The following is an 18,926-nucleotide window of genomic DNA, read 5'->3' on the forward strand; positions in this document are numbered from 1 at the left end:
TTGTAGGCGTTCAGACTCCGTCCTTACATCATAAACTCTCCCTGTATGCTGACGATTACTAGTGTATGCACAACAGCCCCACATATCCCTTCCGTCTTTACTACACAAATTCCGCCGATTTGGGGAACTTAGCAATTTTAAATTGAATACATCTAAAACAGAGGCCCTTAATATATCACTACCCGCTGCCACTATTTCCCAGCTCTGTTCTAATTTCTCGTTTCAATGGTCCACTAAAGAAATCTCATACTTAGGCGTCACCATTTGCTCTAATCTCTCCAATCTATATGCACCGATTTACCCCCTATTGCTAACGCCTTGAAAATGGACACGCTGCCAAAGCTGCTCTACTTCTTTCAAACCATTCCCATATTCCTCCCTAAACAGTTCTTCCTCTCTTTATGATCAATGTCTACTTGATTTATCTGGAATAGGGGTTTCTCTCATATACGCCACAAACTGCTTACCTTCCCCAGGCTACAGGGTGGAGTGGGACTCCCGGATTATGAACTATACCACAAAGCTGCTATCTTGGCCAGGGTGCTTGAATGGTTCCCTCGCCTCTTCACTAAATCAGTCATGGTGGAACAAGATCTTTCTCCTCTATCTCAGGGCCCTTCTTTGGGGGATGCTCCCAAGACTTTCGCAGGCTACACTCCTCCTCACTTCTATCCTGTGTGGCACTACATATATGGTATCGGAAAGGACTACAGACTTGTCTTCTGACCCCTTACCGCCCTATTCGATAACCCTGCTCTCCCCCAGGGCTTGGGTTCGCCTACAGTGAGTACACCGATGAGAGCCATGTGCCAGTGGCACACTCGATTTTGCACCAGGACTACTGGGCAGCCTGTTATCCCAGGGGGTGCTGGCAATTGGCTTGCCGCCCTCCATCTCTTTACCTTCTGTAGAGGACTATTCCGCTCTACCCAGGTTCACAGCCCCCTTACTGAATACGAGAGACTGTGCTCCCTTTCCGAAATGCCCAGACATCTGATATCTGAGAGTTATCAACTACTCCACGCGTTGAGCAATAATGTGCTCCTGATTTACACGAGGATGTGGTCCGAGGACTTGGAGAGGGAGCTCCTGACAGCCAAAAGGCAGACCTCCTTCCACATCACCCACAAATCCACTATTTCCTGCTATGCTCAGGAAAAAAAACCTTTAAGCTTATGTCTAGAGATGCTACAGAGATCCTTCCTCCTTACACAGCATATTCCAATCCACGTCTGCCAACTGTTGGAGATGTGGATCGACAGAAGGGACCTACGTACACATCTGGTGGGAGTGCAGCAGGATACAACCCTTTTGGTCTCAAGTTTTCACTGTATATAATACAATATACAATGCTTCCCTACTGCCTTCACCTGAAGTGGCATTGCTATCTGTACTCCCAAAGAAGAGTCTGCTTCGTTTCTTCCTTTCAGCCATAAGAAAATTGATTCCTTTATTTTGGAAGTCAGACGTGCCTCTCTTTCTTTGGCTCTGTGGGTCTCCACAGTGAGTGATATGATGTGGATGGAGGAGATGTTGGCAATGGATAATGACTCCTTTGAGAAGTTCAAAGCTTAGTGGTATGTCTGGATTGATTTTTCCACTTCCGATGCCCTTAAAGCTCTGTTGTAAAATATCAATTAAAAAGGTTCTCTTGTTTTTTTTTTTTCTGCCCCCTAGCACAAATGTACACCCACATGGCAACAAGAGACGCTCAAGACTCCTTTCTCTCCTTTTCTCTGTTCTTCCCCCAGACTCATTCGGGGATGCTCCTCGCTCTCTATTTTCTTTCCCTGCCTCTTCTTTACTCCTTGCTGATTTACTAACACATGGCTACCATTCGCTTTCTTTTTCTTCTCTTTTGACCCTCTTCTCTGATAAGCCTACATACGGATTTGCTTCAAACTATGGTTGTTTATTGTTTTTTATTATACGACCGCATATCCTAGCCATAGCTGGTTTCAGGGTCAACATATCTAGGACAGAACTCTGAACCACAAAATGTACACCTAGTACTGATTACCTTTTTTCCACGTGAAATAAAAACATATTTACCTCTACTTCTGGCGGCGGTGGGTGGCATGGCTGCACTGTGAGTGGCACTAATATCTCTCCACAGAATCCTCACCTATGATAATCAGAATTATGATAGCCACACAGCACAGCAGGTGCTGTATGGCTCTATCAGTGTCACATGGCATCTTGGGTGCTAACTTTTCTAACTTATGGTTGTACTGTGTGTAGTACAACCATAACAAAGTCAGAACCCAATAGCCATGTGAGGGACATGTAACCGCTTGGTGCTGTCAGTGCTGCAAACACCTGTCCTATGTGTGTGTTGGAGCGGGGTTGTCTTGTACTAGTTACCTGTCCATTTGCAAGGGGGAGGGGGTCTGTATGGAATACCTGTCTTGTGGCTATTGGGGGGGGGTCTGTAATGCTGGGCTATATACCGTATCTGTAATGCTGACCTGTATACTCCTGATCTTGCGATTCTGGGGCTGTATACTTCTGACACTATAGGTGTAAGCAAGTGGAATACAGGGGACAAAGTGGGTGGATTATATAAAGGGGTGGGGCTTATAAATGGGAGGGGTCAAAATGGAAGTGCAGGGTCTGGCGCCACCCCATCCTAAAACTTCACCAGTCGCCACTGGCACTCAGTAAAACTCACCAGTCCCTGATGACTATATCCGACTGCATGACATCCAACCATTGCCCAGGATATCCTTCCTTCTCCAGGTCAATCAACTGACTTTTTAAACACATTCTAAAAGAAAAAAATAAAATAAAAATACAGAGTGGTGATGTGGGTGTGTGAGGTAGTGCTGGATCTTGTAAAGAGAAAGTCTTCTGGGCTCCATTCACAGAACCAGATCGCACGTGGTATTTAGGCATTTTAGTACCGCATGCAAGCCTAAAAAATGTTAACTCACTACTGCTTTATGCAGTATTTACTGCTTAAAAGCAAAACACTTGGTAAATACCGCATAAAACATGAGTGAAAGTCAATTCACAAAAAAATAAATAAAAATTGCTAGCTGTAAATAAGTAGGGGCACCGGAATGCAATGTTTAAAGAACCAACAGCAGCTGGCATCCTTAACAACCAGTAAACTACAGCATGGGTTCCCCCCTAAATCCATACCAGACCCTTATCTGAGCATGAAGCCTGGCAGATCAGGAAAGGGAGGGCACAAGTGAGCCCCCCCCCCCCCCCCCCCCCCGAACCATACCAGAACACATGCCCTCAACATGGGGCATGGGACAAGGGCCTCTTCCCCACAACCCTGGCCAGTGGTTGTAGAGATCTGCGGGCAGGGGACTTATCGGAATCTGGGGGCCCCCCAGATCCCAGCACCCCCCCTAAGTGAATGACTATGGGGAACATAGTACCTCTACTCATTTACCAAAAAACAAAATGTGTAGTGTAAAAAAAAACAGTTATTTATAAAAAATAAATGCCCCCCCCGCTGTTGATCTATCAACAAAAATCGGCATCATCCAACGCCTTTGGCGTGAGCGGACCCCACGCCGTTTCTTTCACTTTTTTAAATGGATTTTTTTACTTTCAGCTGTCAGCGGGGAATACATCTTGTTTGGTGGTTGTTAAGGATGTGAAGGATCAGGAAAATAAAAAGTGCTTTTACTAACCCCTAGACAAAGGGCCCTTTCACACAGTGGGATGCAGTTCGCCGCCCTCAAACTGCATAAAACAGCCCAAAATCAAGGTATTCCTATGGGCATAGGTCACATCCTTGCAGTGCAAAAAAAAAAAAGAAGGAGCATGCTGCATTTTTGCATACAGCAAATGCAGGGAATGCGCTACAAAAGCGCTTCAAAATGCACTGCACTCCTTTAAACCAAGAAAGTCAAGCCCAAAACACATAGAAAAACGAACTGCAAACGCAGTGCAAAAAACGCATTCAAGCACACTTCAAATGCATGTAAACATTCAGTCAAAAATACAAAGTTATGTGCAGTTTCTGGTGTGAATAGGCCCAAAAAGTAGCAGTTAACCCTTGAAGTGCAGATGCATCCCCAACTGCGAGAGGATCTTTACTTTTTCCTGGAGTTGGGCTTTAAAAAAAAATAAGCAAGTGTGCTTTCCTTTTCCCTGCTAATGTTCACCGTTATTCATCTTGTCATTGGTTTGCTCCCAGCTGTTGCTCAGCAATGATACTATAGTGTTTGACATGTGTGACTTAGGCTGCGATTTGTGATCCCAGGCAGAAGCACTGCGATACTGCCCGCTACCGCCCGCAATCCCAAATTGTGTGACATTCACAGCACAACGCGCTGTGCACATTTAGGTGCTGTTTTTTCCTCCAATGGCACCCCAAACGTTATGCAATGCGATTCTGCCACAATTGCCGCGCTGCAAAACACGCCTTCACAAATCACGTGAAGCGTGTCGTCCGAAAAGGAGCAGGAACTTCCTTTCGGGCGACAAACAGGCATAGGGCTGTCCATTCAAATGAAGGAGCTGCTCTTTGCGACATGCAGAATCAGGTGAAAAGCACAATGTTAATGAGGCCTTATGGATAAAGTAAACGTATTTTTAAAAAAAAAATAAATAAATAATATGCTACAGTGTCCTTTTAAGCAAGAAAAGAAATGACATACCCATAGGAGGTAACAAAGTAATCTTTAACGTTTTCATCTGGAAATGGCTTTCCATGGGCCCCTGGGAGCTGTTCAACTTTCCACTGGTCTCCGCTGTTTTCTTCTAGTTCCCAGTGCTGGAAGCCCTCTGGAAAAATTAGAAAATCATTTCTTGAAGAGATCAGTAGTTTAAAGCATAGTTCCAAGCAAAAAGACAACTCAATCCTAAAAAGGGGTTGTAAACCCTTGCAGTTTTTCACCTCCATGCATTGTATGCATGGAGGTGAAAAACCCTCTTGTAGTGCACCAGCCCCCCCGGAGCCCCCCCTTTTACTTACCTGAGCCCGATCATTCCTGCACCAGGGACAAGCACACCCGCTGTAGTCGGTGTCTCGGGTCCTGATTGGATAGATTGATAGCAGCGTAGCCATTGGCTCCCGCCAATCAAATCTAATGACGAGCCGGGGGGCGGGGCCAAGTCCTGCTGTCTGTGTCAATGGACTCAGCAGCAGGCAGGGCTGGACTGGGATAAAAATTTGGCCCTGGACTTCATCCAGACCGGCCCACTTTATTTGTGCAAACAAGCACAAAAACAGTATATAAACTATACGCAATTGTGCAAAAAAACATAAGTAGCATAACATAAGGAGTCCTCACTAACCTCTTTTACTATTTCACTTATTCTCCTCTGTATTTTTCTCATCTTTCTCACATCACTGTGTGAAGTTGAGGGTGAACCAAGAAAGCCATTACTTTGACAGGCTGTCACTGAAACCAGCCCACTGAGCCATCGGCCCACCGGGAAACTCCCTGTAGTCCCAATGGCCAGTACAGGCCTGGCAGCAGGACACGGGAGCGCGCTCGCATGGGTTCCTTGAGGGAGAGCAGCTCTCCAACGGGGCACTTGAGAAGTAGGAGCCAGGAGCGCCGCTGAGGAACACTAGAAGAGGAGGATCTGGGCCACTCTGTGCAAAACCAACTGCACAGAGGAGGTAAGTATTTGTTTTTGTTTTTTTTTTTTTTTTAAATCCACGAGTCTTTACATAGCCTTTAAGCAATAGTACACCCCCCCTCATTTTTGGATCGATCCAACTATTTCTTTTTTGGCTTTTTTGTACCTTTTCTGTGGTATGTCCCATGTTGCAGTGGCGATGTACGTCATTTCCCCAAGTGATCTGGGCCCGCCTCCTTTCCCCTGCTGCCTTCTGGAACCTGTGTGTGTCCCAAGAGACGCGCATGCACAATAGAAAACTGGCAGTGAAACCTGAAGGCTTCACTGAGTTTCCCTTACTAGCAATGCTGGTGCCTGCACCCGAAGCCAATGGATGGATTGGCTTGAGGTGCCGACATCGCGGGCTCCCTAGACAGGCAAGTACCCTTTATATCAGTGTTTCTCAACTCCAGTCCTCAAGGCGCCCCAACAGTTCATGTTTTCAGGCTTTCCATTATTTTGCACAGGTGATTTGACCAGTTTCACTGCCTTGGTAATTACCACAGCCGTTTCAGCTGATGGAAATCCTGAAAACATGACCTGTTGGGGCACCTTGAGGACTGGAGTTGAGAAACACTGCCTTATATTAAAAGTTAGCAGCTACAGTATTCCCAGGTGGAACACCGCTTTAAGTCACTTTTAGCTAGTCTCGTTCCGAAATGTTAAAACAGGTTTTGTTGCGTATCCGAGACACTTCTTTAAATTCGAAAGAGTGTCGGAAAAATACCCCAAAGTTTATAACTTGTTTAGCTCCCTCCTAGATAGGTGCTAGGGTTAGTTAGGTTTACTGCCGGCTCACTGTGTTTTGTGGAGATTTGTTTTTCATAGGTTAATTTAGCGCTTCACACTGTAGTCGGTGGGGATGCAAATGCTGTGTTAAAGTGGTTGTAAACTCTCTAGTTAAACTCAGTGGTGGCCCGTCAATAGGGGGCACACCCCCCAGCAAAAAAAAATAAAAATAAAAATTAAGTGCACTATGTTTGGGCGCCGGACACTGTGCACTAAGGGAAGTACCACGACAATGCAATGACAAGATTGCAGAATTTTTACCTGCTTTGTGCATTCCATTGCGCGGAACAATTTCCGCCCGTAGTATCACTATGGGCGGGTGCTTTGTTCTTCAAGTTAAGAGGTTACTTCCGGTTTCCCTGTGCCAGAGGGAACATGGAAGTGATGTCTGAAGCTCCGTGGAACGCACGGTCCGAGCGAAGCTGGTAAGTAAGGCTCTAAGGCTGCAAAATAGGAGAACTGCGAGCGCCATGCTGGGCGCTCAGAGTCCACTCAGCTGTGTTAGGAAAGTGAATGACTATTTGCTTTTCTAACACTGAACCGCCTCTCTGCCAATCAGATGCTTGGGTCTGTTACCTGTCACCTGATTGGCTGAAACGGCAGGCACCGCTATTGGACGCCTATGGAGGAGAGGATGGGAGATGAGGCAGGAGGAGGAGATGCACAAAGGACCCAGCATGTCGCCATCACCCGATGCCCCACAGACACAGGGTAAGTGCTGGGCAGATAGCGAGCAGACAGGGGGGCACACTGGCAGAATTTAATGGGCACACTGGCTGCATATGATGGGCACAGTGGCTGCAAATTATGTCTTTATTTTCAAAATTTTTTCAGTTTGTTTGTGCCCCACCAAAATATTTTGAGCACTAGCCGCCACTGGTTAAACTTTAGCTCATTGTAATCTACATGTCTAATGCTACTGATCACTGCCTGTGAAAGCTGACTCGCTTGTATAATCTTGTGACAATCCGACCTGCAATCTTTTATGATGTCACGGGTGCATGGTCAGTTCAGCGTTTGATTCACAGCATGCTATGTGTGGCGTTTCTGTAACACCATGCCAGGTCTGTCATTTCCCCTGAAAACGGCACAGCTAGGAAGGATCGCAATACTCTGCATTCCTCAGCTTCCTGGTTCTCCCCACCTTGTGACTGTAAAACATCACACAGGGGGAGTGAACCAGTGTATCTCGTATCTCAGTTCATACAAGAAAGCATCTGTAGCTGTTATACTGAGAGGAAGGGCGGAAATGACGCCCACGGCAGAGACAGGAACCCATACCTAAGATGGCGCAGCTGATACCCGGAAGAGGATACAATTTATAAAACTTCAAAAAGGTAATTGCAAAGCAGCTTTTACTAAGATTACAATGTGCAAGGCATGTTAATACTTTGTTCTATAACAGTGGTTCTCAACCTTACTAGTGCCGTGACCCCTTGATAAAGTTTCCCAAGTTCTGGGGACCCCTAACAGTAAAATTATTTTCGTAGCGTGGGTTGTCAGCACCCAAGGCAAGACAATTTGCGCCCTTAACCCATGGACATTTAGCGCTCCCCGAGTCCATTCCACTCGTACAATATTAAAACCCCTTATGGTACATTTTAGGATGTACCACACTCTTTGGTCTCCTTTCTTTGCCTTTTATCTCTCTCTCTATCCTAATTTTTGGTTTGTTTTTTATCCCCATCCCTCTCTCTAGCTGTCTTGTTCTTTCTCTCCCTTTTTCTTTGTTCCTCCCCCTTCCATGTATTCTCTATTTTTATTCCTTCTCTTACTCCTTGGTGGTGGGATGAGTGGCAGTGCTGGCGGAGAGTTGGGATCAGTGGCAGTGCTGGCCGGGAGTTGGGATCAGTGGAAGTGCTGGCCGGGAGTTGGGATCAGTGGCAGTGCTGGCCGGGAGTTGGGATCAGTGGCAGTGCTGGCCGGGAGTTGGGATCAGGTGCTCTTGATCCATGTCATCTGCTGATCTGAGAACTGTAATGGAGACTTTTAATGACAACTCTAAGCACAGGTAGTGTTATTCACTATGTCTCCGACTTTGTGGTGTCTCGTAGCAGTGACACCTATGCCAAAATAAGTTGATAGGGTCTCCTCCAGCCCCTCCCACTTCACATTGCTCACCAGTCAGCTGACCTCTAGTCTCTGCCCCCCAGCCATGCCGTGAACTGAATGGGCGGCTTCAAAGCTCCAGGAACAGCCCTGCTGGCCAGCCACAAGAAGGGTGGGAGAGCGGTGCTGGCTTCAGGAACAGCCCAGGATTCAGTGACCTTTGGCAAATCATCATTTCACCCCTGAGGGGGTCCCGACCCCCAGGTTGAGAACCACTGTTCTATAATAATTATATATATAATTATAAAGCAGAGCTTGCTTCCACTTTAAGTAAATTCAGTTGCTCACTGTACTTTCGCTGTACTTTCGTTCAACTTTTGACTAGTTAGGTCTGCTCTGTGTTATCAGTTGCTGCCAGTCTGTTTACTCCCTCTGCTGTCCAGAAAAGCTCTGAGAACTTTTGGGATCATAGGTGTGGAGCTCTGAAGATGGCAGCATGAATATTTATACAGCCTTGGCCAATCCCAGGGAGCTGGCCCCTGAAGGCTGCTGGGAGTCTGTATATATTCTCGGAACACACTGAGCTCGAGTTCTGTTCCTGCAGAGGATTAGTCCAGCCTGGAGGGCTGCTACTCACTAGGGCAACACTGCCATGTGCTTGCTGTTCATGAGGCCTCAGGTGGGCAACCTGGGGCCTAGATGCTGAAGCTAGAGAGAACTGAGTGAGGGGCTGTCTGATGAAGATCTAGTCTGGTATCACTGGAAAAAGTATTGCATGGAAGTTGGAAGGAGGCAACCAACCGTCTCTGAACATTTGTGAGTAAGTAGAGATCGTAGGAGACTTTTGGGCTGCTGCTACCCTTTTTGTGCTAGAGAGTCACCTGTGGATCTGTCAAAGGGGACATTGGCTGGTGTTCTGAAGAATTTAGGTTTTCTAATTCATTGTGAAGGGACTATGCTCTTGGTGCAGCCATTAGAAGCCAAGTCTACAGTTTGCTATATGCAAGGACTTCTGCTTAAGCCTTACGGAAAGGAGTTCACTGTCCTCAAACTGTCATTGTTTCTGTTTTTAGAGTATCCCACTGAATTCTCTCAACCCTAAGCAAGTTCTCCAAACATAAAAAAACACCCCTAGACTCGTTTTATTGATTAAAAAAGTATGGCTGAGATTGTGTACCTGGGCACAGGGCAATCAACTGGGGAAGAACCTGGGTTAATTTAAAGCAGTTCCTACAAGGCACTACACTTGCTAGACCAGTACAGAATGGAAAAATGTGTTTTGTTTCTGATAAATGCGTTATGTTACTAATTTAGTTTAGTTGATTTGTTTCGAAATTCGTTTAGTTTCATTTATTAATTCGTATTTTGATCTGTCAAAAAATGATCGACCGTTTCAAATTCTGTGTGAAGAATAGCTGATTATTGAAGTGATTGTATTGTCCTCTAGGTGATTTTTTACATACAGGTAAGCATATAATAAGGCTTACCTGTAGGTAAAAATATATAATGTATGTATGTATGTATGTATTATGCTGACGTGCATGCATGCGCTCTGCAGGTCCGGCATATCCTGCCGGAACGAAAGGCCACTCACAGCACCGGAGCCGGCGATCCCGGAAAGAAACACCGAGGGAACATGTCAGCCCCCACAGCGGTGACCAGGCACGCTGCGGGAGCTTCGTTCTTAAGGTATTTTATAATGTGCTAGTATACAATGCATACTAGCACATTATGCTATCGTCTTGCATGTTTTTTTTTTTCCCCTCAACGGTTTACTACCGCTTTAAGGAGCGAGCCAGGAAGCCAGCCGCTGTATCCTTAAAGCGGTAGTAAACCACACTTGGTCATTTTTACCTACAGGTAAGCCTATAAGGCGGCTTATCTGTAGGTAAAATGAATATCTCCTAAACCTGCGCCGTTTAGGAGATATTCACCCCGCATGCAGCCAGTGACATCACCAGCGCATGCCTTGCCAGAACTTCAGAGCTTCGTGCCGGAACCAAGGATGTTCGGGAGTGACATAATCAGGGCTCTGCTCATTCACACAGCCGCAGCATGCGAAGAAAGACCAGAGGAAGAGGTCAGCCCTCTCAGTGGTGACAGCGGGAGGGCTTCGTTCTAAGGTAGGTATTCCATAATGCGCTAGTATGCACATTAAACAATTGCCTTACAGGTGTATTTTTTTTTTTTTTTTTTTTTTTTACAGCTTATCAGCTGTCAGTGGGCTTCCCTGCTGACAGCTGAAATGTAAAACAAAAGAATGCCAGAAAAAAAAAAAAAAAAAAAAAAAAAAAAAAAAAACCACACACACACACACAGCACAGATACCCCCCAATCCACACCAGGCCCTTCAGGTCTGATATGGATTTTAAGGGTAACCCCAAACCAAAATTAAAAAAAAAAAAAAAAAAATAATATAATAATAATAATAATAATAATAAGTGTATACATTGACGTTGACAGCTTACAGAGTAAATGGGGGTCTGCCCAGGAGAATTAGGAACCAGTTGGGGCTTATCTGGGAAGACAATAGACCATCTGAGGGACCACCTAACAGGGATCTAAACCAACTGAGGGCCCACCCTGCAGAACTAGGGGCCATCTGTTGACCCACCTAAGAGGATTAAGGGGTCCAGGAGAGGATAGGTGAAGCACTCTTACCTACAGCACAGGGGTTTTTAAGTAAATTCCTCTTTTTCTCATGTAGGAAGTAGAACATCCTCCAGTCAGGTGGAATTCTTTGGCAGTGCTTAGAGACAAATCCATCCAGCTGAGACTTCCTTTTCCACAAGGCTGGTGAGTCAATAATATCCCTCCATAGAGTGCAGACCAACCGACAGTGCATGATGAGATTGCAGGCAGGGACCACGGTCAGAATTTCCAGCAGAGCTCCTTCCGGAATACCGTTAATGATCATTCTGTGCCCTGTTCAATTCTTGCAAAGTCCACAAAAGCAAAAATTTAAATGACGAAACATCCAGAGACTCATAAAACCATGTACAAATTACAGTTCAGTATAAACTCCATGCTGCCCCTGCATGGTATTACTAGAAATGACAGGGCCCCACTAAATTATTATAGAGCTCCCATCAGTGGCAAGGGACCCATCATCCTTCTTATTTAACCCCAACACCACCAGAGGTCAGGGTGGGCAGTCTATAATCTATACAGGGGCAGATGACACTTAAAGAGGAACAGAGAGAGAGAGAGATTCCCCGCGAGATCACTTTTATGGGGGGGGGGGGGGGGGCTCCCTTATGCCGCGCTCTGGTTGTCTGTCAGTATCGGCAGAGACATGGAGCCGAGTGAGGGAAAGATGGCCCCTGCTTGGCTCCAAAACATTGGATGACAGAGGCGACGTCTCTTCCGCCCAATGGTCTTAAAAAAGGGGAAATTTTTGTTTGGGGGGGGGGGGGGGGGGGTGTGAAATACTTTTTTTTTTTATTGCATTTAAGTGTAAATGTGAGATCTGAGGTCTTTTTGACCCCCCCCCCCCCCCAGATCTCACATTTAGGAGGTTGTGTCATGCTTTTTTTCTATTACAAGGGATGTTTACATTCCTTGTAATAGGAATAAAAGTGAGCCAAATGTTTGTTTTTTTTTGTTTTTTTTATTAAAGGACAGTGTAAAAATAAAAAGTAAAAAACGCATACGTAAGTTGTGCCCGCATTTGAAAATGGTGATCAAAAAAAAAAAAAAAAATTGCGCTTGCAAGACCGCTGCGTAAATACAGTGTGAAAGTATTGGAACGACCGCCAATTTATTCTCTAGGGTGTCTGAAAAATTATATATATTACACACATACATACAGGGTTCTAAGAAAAAACCCACACACACACACACTTGTAAACACCAAGTGTAAAAAAATAGGCTTGGTCCTTAAGCAGTTAAATTGACCTGTCATCCCTTGTGATAGCAATAAAAGATTTTAAAAAATAAAAGATACAAAGTAAACAATTTTTCAAAATAAAAGAAAAATGCCCCGTTCACTAACTAAACTGGTAACCTGTAAAGGCTTTTAAAGCTCCTGCTATGGATGATTTTTAGGTATCATAGTTGGGCGTCGTTCCAGGGGCGGATGCAATTTTAAAGTGTGACTCACTCATCGATGTCTTTATGTACCCTGCTTTGTGCGCTGGTGCTCAGTCATGTTGGAACAGGAAGGGGCCATCCCCAAACTGTTCCCACAAAGTTGGGAGCATGAAATTGTCCAAAATGCCTCGGTATCATGACAGCTTAAGATTTACCTTCACTGGAACTAAGGGGCCAAGCCCAACCCCTGAATAAAAAAAAACAAACCCCCCCCCCCCCTCCTGACCTCAACCCGATAGAAAACCTTTGGAGAGACTAAGCCAGGCCTTCTCGTCCAACATCAGTGCCTGACCTCACAAATGCGCTTCTGGAAGAATGGTCAAACATTCCCATAGATACACTCCTAAACCTTGTGGACAACCTTCCCAGAAGAGTTGAAGCTGTTATAGCTGTAAAGGGTGGGCCAACTCAATATTGAACCCTACGGACTAAGACTGGGATGTCATTAAAGTTCATGTGGGTGTAAAAGGCAGGCGCCCCAATACTTTTGGCAATATACTGTATAATATATATATATATATATATATATATATATATATATATATATATATATATATATATATATATATATATATATTTTCAGAATTGGCCTGGACTGGAAGTGATTAAAAGGAAAAAATGCAATGTTGCATGTATGCAGCTGATGCTGGTTTTCTTCCTTTTTTTTAACCTCACAAACCAGGAAGCAGAAAGAAAAGGATGGACGGGAAAATAAGACATTGAACAGTGAGAAGCTCAGCCTGTATTTTTTTTGCAGCCTCTTAGAAAATTACAGAAGACAGAACTGTCCCCCCCCCCCCAATGGTACAACGTTTCCCTACATCAGAGATGCGGGGCCCCTCCTGCCTTTCGATGCAGATCTCCCTTCAGACAGGAAGTCGTCGTCTCTCCCCAGGGTGGGATTCACGCTGAAGTTTGGCTTTCACACTTCATCATCATAGGATTGAGGAAGAACTCTGTACAACGACGTAGATGGAGGAAAAGTCGGAGATCAGCGGTCTGGTGTTGGTGTAAAGGTCACGCAGCGATTACTTCCCCTCTTCGCTCCTGATGCGGCTGTGTGCGTCCGATGGATTTCCCAGCAGTCAGCGGGGATTCTCCTGACTTGGGATGACAGACAGTGAGCAGTAATTGGCCTCACAGTGGGAATTATTAAGCAGGGAGGCTTAACAAGGAGCTGCCATTATCCCAGCTGACTAGTCAAATACAGAGAAAACCATTTGCTTTTGCTGTCATGCGAGACTGAGGGCGAGGATTTTCTGCATTTAACTACTTCCCTACCGAGCCAATTCTGACATTCCTCTCCTACATGTAAAACTTTTTTTTTTTTTTGCTAGAAAAATACATACACACTAGGGTTGCCACCTTTTCTTCAAGCCAAACCTGAACACTTTAGCGGCAGCGTTTTTTTTTTTGGGGGGTGGGGTGTACTCTATAAACGATTGTAAAAGACCTGGAACACTTTTGGTGGCCTGAAAGAGAGTAGTAATGCGGCGTGGCGAACAGTGCGCATGGCCGAATTGTAAGTGTTATGCACGGAATGCAGGGGTGAGAAATAATTAAACATACAAAATGCAGGGGTCAGATATGTCCTGTGGAGAGGGCTAGTGCTAGCGGGGGTAGGGGGGGGGGGGTCAGATATGTGCTGAGGGGGGACGCTTTGGGAGGGGAGCTTGTATATATGCTGTGGGTGCTTTGAGAGGAGAGGGGTAGGGGCTGCTGGATACATGCTGGGGGGGTGCTTGGGAAGTTAGATATGTGCTAGGGTGGTGCTTTGCGAGGGAAGGGGGGAGTGCTTTGTGAGGGGAGAGGGTTGTCAGATTTCAAATCCAACACACACGTCTAGCATACGTGTTCCCCCAGCCAAAGTGCCCCCCCAGCACATATCCTTTTAATCCCTCTACATATTTAAGTTGTCCTCCTTCCCAGCCACTAGGGATGAGCCGAACGCCCCCCGATTCGGTTCGCACCAGAACCTGCGAACGGACCGAAAATTCGCACAAACGTTAGAACCCCATTGACGTCTATGGGACTCGAACTTTCGTAATCAAAAGTGCTAATTTTAAAGGCTAATTTGCATGGTATTGTCCTAAAAAGGGTTTGGGGACCCGAGTCCTGCCCCAGGGGACATGTATCAATGCAAAAAAAAAAACCTTTTAAAAAAACAGCCGTTTTTTCGGGAGCAGTGGTTTTAATGATGCTTAAAGTAAAAAAAAAAAAAAAAAAGTGAAAAATATTCCTTTAAATATCGTACCTGGGGGATGTCTATAGTATGCCTGTAAAGTGGCGCGTGTTTCCTGTGCTTAGAACAGTCCCTGCACAAAATGTCATTTTTAAAGGAAAAAAAGTCATTTAAAATTGCTTGCAGCTTTAATGTAATATCGGGTCCTGGCAATATGGATGAAAATCAGTGAGACAAACAGCATGGGTACCCCCCAGTCCATTACCAAGCCTTTTGGGTCTTGTATGGATATTAAGGGGAACCCCACACCCAAATTAAAAAAAAAAAAAAAAAGCGTGGGGCCACCAGGCCCTATATACTCTGAACAGCAGTATACAGGCGGTGCAAACAAGACAGGGACTGTAGGTTTGTTGTTAAGTAGAATCTGTTTGTAATTTTGAACTGGTACATTTTTAACGTGTTTAGCTCCAGCCAAAAAATCTATTTTAAGCTTTTTTTCACCTCATTTTTCTGCCCCAATGACAAATGTTTTTTGAAAATTTGGGGTTTTTTGTGAAACAAGGATTGGTGATAAAGCATCAGTGGAAAGGAGAAACGTTTTTCCCCATATTAACTCTTACAGGAGAGAATTTCCCTTCCTAGGGGTAGATTTTATCTCACTTCCTGTTGTCTCCTTCCGTTTGCAAGTAGGAGTCGTTTGTAAGTTGGATGTTTGAAAGTAGGGGCCTGCCCTATATACTCAGCAGAAATTTGGGCCTTAGGTGTTGTTGTGGCCACAACACCGTAAGCCCTCACAGGGCCCTGCTGTGAAATATTAGCTCAAGAACTGTAATTACATGCCCCTGTTGAACAGGGGCTGAAAAATTGGGCCTTAGGCACTGGTGCTGGTGCCACAACACTGCAATCCCTCAAAGATACTCTAGTTGGAACGCAGAAATGAGCCCTGCTGCAAAGTATTGCATCAAAAATTGTAATTACACGCTCCTGTTAAACAGGGGCTGAAAAATTGGGCCTTAGGCACTGGTGGCAGCGCCCAGAACCAAAAATGTTATTACAAGCTATCAGCGTGATCATTGAGGAGGAAGAGGATAATTACTCAGCATCAGCATAGGCAATCTGAGATTTAAAAAAAAAATTATTCGGTTACATCAGCATCAGGTGCTTGGTAGCTGGTGGTGATCCAAGACTGATTCGTTTTTATGAAGGTCAGTCGATCGATCGAGTCGGTGGACAGACGCACCCTGTGATCAGTTACAAAGCCTCCAGCAGCACTGAATGTGCGTTCCGAAAGAACACTGGATGCAGGACAGGCCAGTAGCTCAATTGCATACTGTGCAAGCTCTGGCCAGTGATCCATCCTCAAGACCCATTGACCCAGAGGATTTTCGGTGGGAAAGGTTTCCAAGTCAGATCTTGCCCCTAGGTATTCCTGCACCATGTAAAATAGACGCTGGCGATGGTTGCTGGAACCGATCATACCTTGGGGCTGCGGACCAAAAAAATTGTCTGAACGCATCGGTCAGACGGCCACCTTCTCCACCACTCCTTCTTTGACTGAAGCCTCAGCAACACATTGTCCAGAAACAGGAACGCGGTGCACAGACCTTTCTGCAAGGCCTCCCGAAGAGGTTCCATCCCCAGCGATGGCAGGATAAGGTCCGCATCCTTACCCTTGTAACGTGGATCAAGGAGGGTTGCCAGCCAGTATTGGTCCTTCTCCTTGATACCACGAATACGAGGATCCTTACGCAGGCTTTGCAGGATCAGGGAGGCCATGCAGAGTAGGTTTGCTGAGGCATTCGGTCCGGAGTCCTCTGGGTCACTAAGGACAACATGGTCTGCAGCCACCTCCTCCCAGCCACGTACAAGTCCATGTGTTTCTTGGGACTGATCCCTTAAAGACTGCTGCTGACGCTGAGTGCCAGGCTCCACCTCCATACTGACACAATCCTCCTCCTCCTCCTGTGTGATCGGCGGGCACGCAGGAACACTGTCTGGATAAAGGGGGCCTTGAGAGCTAAGGAAGTCCTCCTCTTCCTGTCTTTGTTCTGCCTCAAGTGCCCTGTCCATTATTCCACGCAGCGTGTGCTCCAACAGGTGGACAAGGGGAACAGTGTCACTGATGCATGCACTGTCACTGCTCACCATCCTTGTGGCCTCCTCAAATGGTGACAGGACAGTGCATGCATCCCTGATCATGGCCCACTGGCGTGGGGAAAAAAAAAACAAAAAAACATAAGCTCCCCTTACCCTGTCCTGGTGCCATAGTCGCACAGGTACTCATTGATGGCCCTCTGCTGCATGTGCAGCCACTGCAGCATGGTCAACGTTGAGTTCCACCTGGTGGGCATGTCACAGATTAGGCGGTTCTTGGGCAGGTTAAACTCCTTTTGGAGGTCTGCCAGCCGAGCACTGGCATTATATGACCCGGCGGAAATGCACACAGACTTTCTTGGCCTGCCTCAGGACATCCTGTAAGCCCGGGTACCTGCCCAAGAACCACTGCACCACCAAGTTAAGGACATGAGCCAAACAGGGCACATGGGTCATTTGTCCCTGTCGGAGGGCAGAGAGGAGGTTGGTGCCATTGTAGCAAACCACCATTCCTGCCTTAAGTTGGCGTGGCTTCAACCACCTCTGAACCTGCCCCCGCAGAGCTGACAGAACCTCTGCCCCAGAGTGGCTCCTGTCCCCCAAGCACACCAGCTCAAGCACCGCATGGCATCTTTTGGCCTGCATACTTGCGTAGCCCCTTGAACGGCTACGGAGCACCGCTGGTTCTGAGGACAAAGCACAGGAAGAAGAAGAGGAGGGGGTGGAGGAGAGAGGTGTGTCACAATCATTAGTAGTGGCATTTTGGAGGCGTGGTGGCGGAACAACCTCCAACACTACTGCACCTTGTCCTGCATCCTTCCCAGCTGCCAGTAGTCACCCAATGCGCGGTGAAACTTGGGTAATGTCCCTGTCCATGCCTGCTGGACCATGAGTCAGCGGTAATATGCACCTTACCGCTGACCGCCCTGTCCAGCGAGGCCAAGACATTGCCTTCCACATGCCGGTAGAGAGCCGGAATCGCCTTCCGTGAGAAAAAGTGGAGTACCCACCACTGAGGAACTGCACATTCCACAAACTCATGGAAGGGGGCAGAGTCTACCAACTGAAAAGGCAGCAGTTGAAGTGCTAGCAATTTTGCCAAGCTAGCATTCAACCGCTGGGCATGTGGATGGCTGGAAGCGAACTTCTTTTTCGGCGGTGCAGCAGCTGGGGCAGGGAAATTTGCCTGGTACAATCTGACGTTGGTGTACCGAAATCATATTGCCCACAAGTACTTGGCTGTGACACACCTAATTCTACACCTTCATTCCTCTCAGCACAGGTCTCAGAGAGGACTGAAGGTTTAGTGGGGTTGGAGATCTCAGCTGATGAGGAGCAAGGAGAGGTCCTCTTTGTTCTTTGGTGTGGGTCTTTTAGATACGCTTGCCAATGAACTGCATGGCAGGTCAACATATGTCTGGTCAAGCATGTGGTGGTCAAGCGGGAGATGTTTTGGCAACGCGAGATATGCTTGAGACATATGTTGCAAATAGCAGAGGTGCGAACTGATGTACTAGTCTCAAAAAAGGCCCACACCAAAGAACTTTTTGAATAACGCGCAGAGACTGCAGCGCCCTGCACATGCGGAGCTTTGGGGTGTGATGCAGTCAGTGTGCTGCCCTTAGGCTGGCCCCTGGAGGGCATCCTGCCTCGTTGGTGATGTGCCGCCTCCTCCTCCTCCTCCTCCTCCTCCTCTCTCCTATCAGGCACCCACGTTGAGTCAGTGACCTCATCATCCCCTCCCTCCTCATCACTGGAGCAAACCTGGCAGTATGCTGCAGCAGGGGGGGCATGACTGCCAGATTGCTGTCCTTCTTGGGCGCCCCCCCTGTCTGTGCTCACGTTACTGCCTTCATCGAGCTCAGTATCATCATCAGAGCCTTCCAAACGCTGGGCATCCTCCTGGAGCATGTACCCAACACTGTGGTCAAACAGTTCGAGGGACTTCTCAGGAGGACATGGTGGGGCTAGGGAAGGAGTCACTGATGACATTGAGCCGAGGGAAGAGGACGCTGCTTTGCCAGACAAAGTACCCTGAGCATGGTGAGAGGATGAGGATGGCTTGGTCATCCACTCGACCAATTCTTCCGCATGTTGCAACTCAACACAGCCAGCTGCCGAAAAAAAG

The 18,926-nt window shown here is 46.6% G+C and overlaps 2 protein-coding genes across 10 annotated transcripts in view; one reads left to right on the top strand and one right to left on the bottom strand.

Annotated features, from left to right (window-relative positions):
- The window catches only part of LOC141111277 (F-box only protein 6-like), a 48,982-nt gene that overhangs the window by 15,210 nt on the left and 14,846 nt on the right, over nucleotides 1-18,926 (bottom strand). For 4 of the 8 annotated variants that reach the window (XM_073603428.1, XM_073603427.1, XM_073603429.1 and 1 more), the window contains 3 exons: nucleotides 11,092-11,365; nucleotides 4,623-4,749; nucleotides 2,672-2,767 (listed from right to left, as the gene is read on the bottom strand). In XM_073603428.1, coding sequence (XP_073459529.1) covers nucleotides 2,672-2,767; nucleotides 4,623-4,749; nucleotides 11,092-11,347 — 479 coding nt within the window. In that variant the 5' untranslated portion in view covers nucleotides 11,348-11,365. Of the gene's footprint in view, nucleotides 1-2,671; nucleotides 2,768-4,622; nucleotides 4,750-11,091; nucleotides 11,366-13,343; nucleotides 13,837-18,926 lie in introns of those variants that run through there. The other 4 variants (XM_073603422.1, XM_073603424.1, XM_073603426.1 and 1 more) reach the window with 3 other exon arrangements.
- Nucleotides 7,569-18,926, top strand: part of LOC141111279 (F-box only protein 2-like) — a 68,044-nt gene continuing 56,686 nt past the window's right edge. The window contains exons 1-2 of one of the 2 annotated variants that reach the window (XM_073603432.1): nucleotides 7,586-7,718; nucleotides 11,138-11,226. The gene's annotated coding sequence lies outside the window, so the exon portion shown is untranslated. Of the gene's footprint in view, nucleotides 7,719-11,137; nucleotides 11,227-18,926 lie in introns of both variants that reach the window. The other variant, XM_073603431.1, reaches the window with a different exon arrangement.

Source organism: Aquarana catesbeiana, linkage group LG10 (genome assembly GCF_042186555.1).
Source record: "Aquarana catesbeiana isolate 2022-GZ linkage group LG10, ASM4218655v1, whole genome shotgun sequence".
Lineage (NCBI taxonomy): Eukaryota > Metazoa > Chordata > Amphibia > Anura > Ranidae > Aquarana > Aquarana catesbeiana.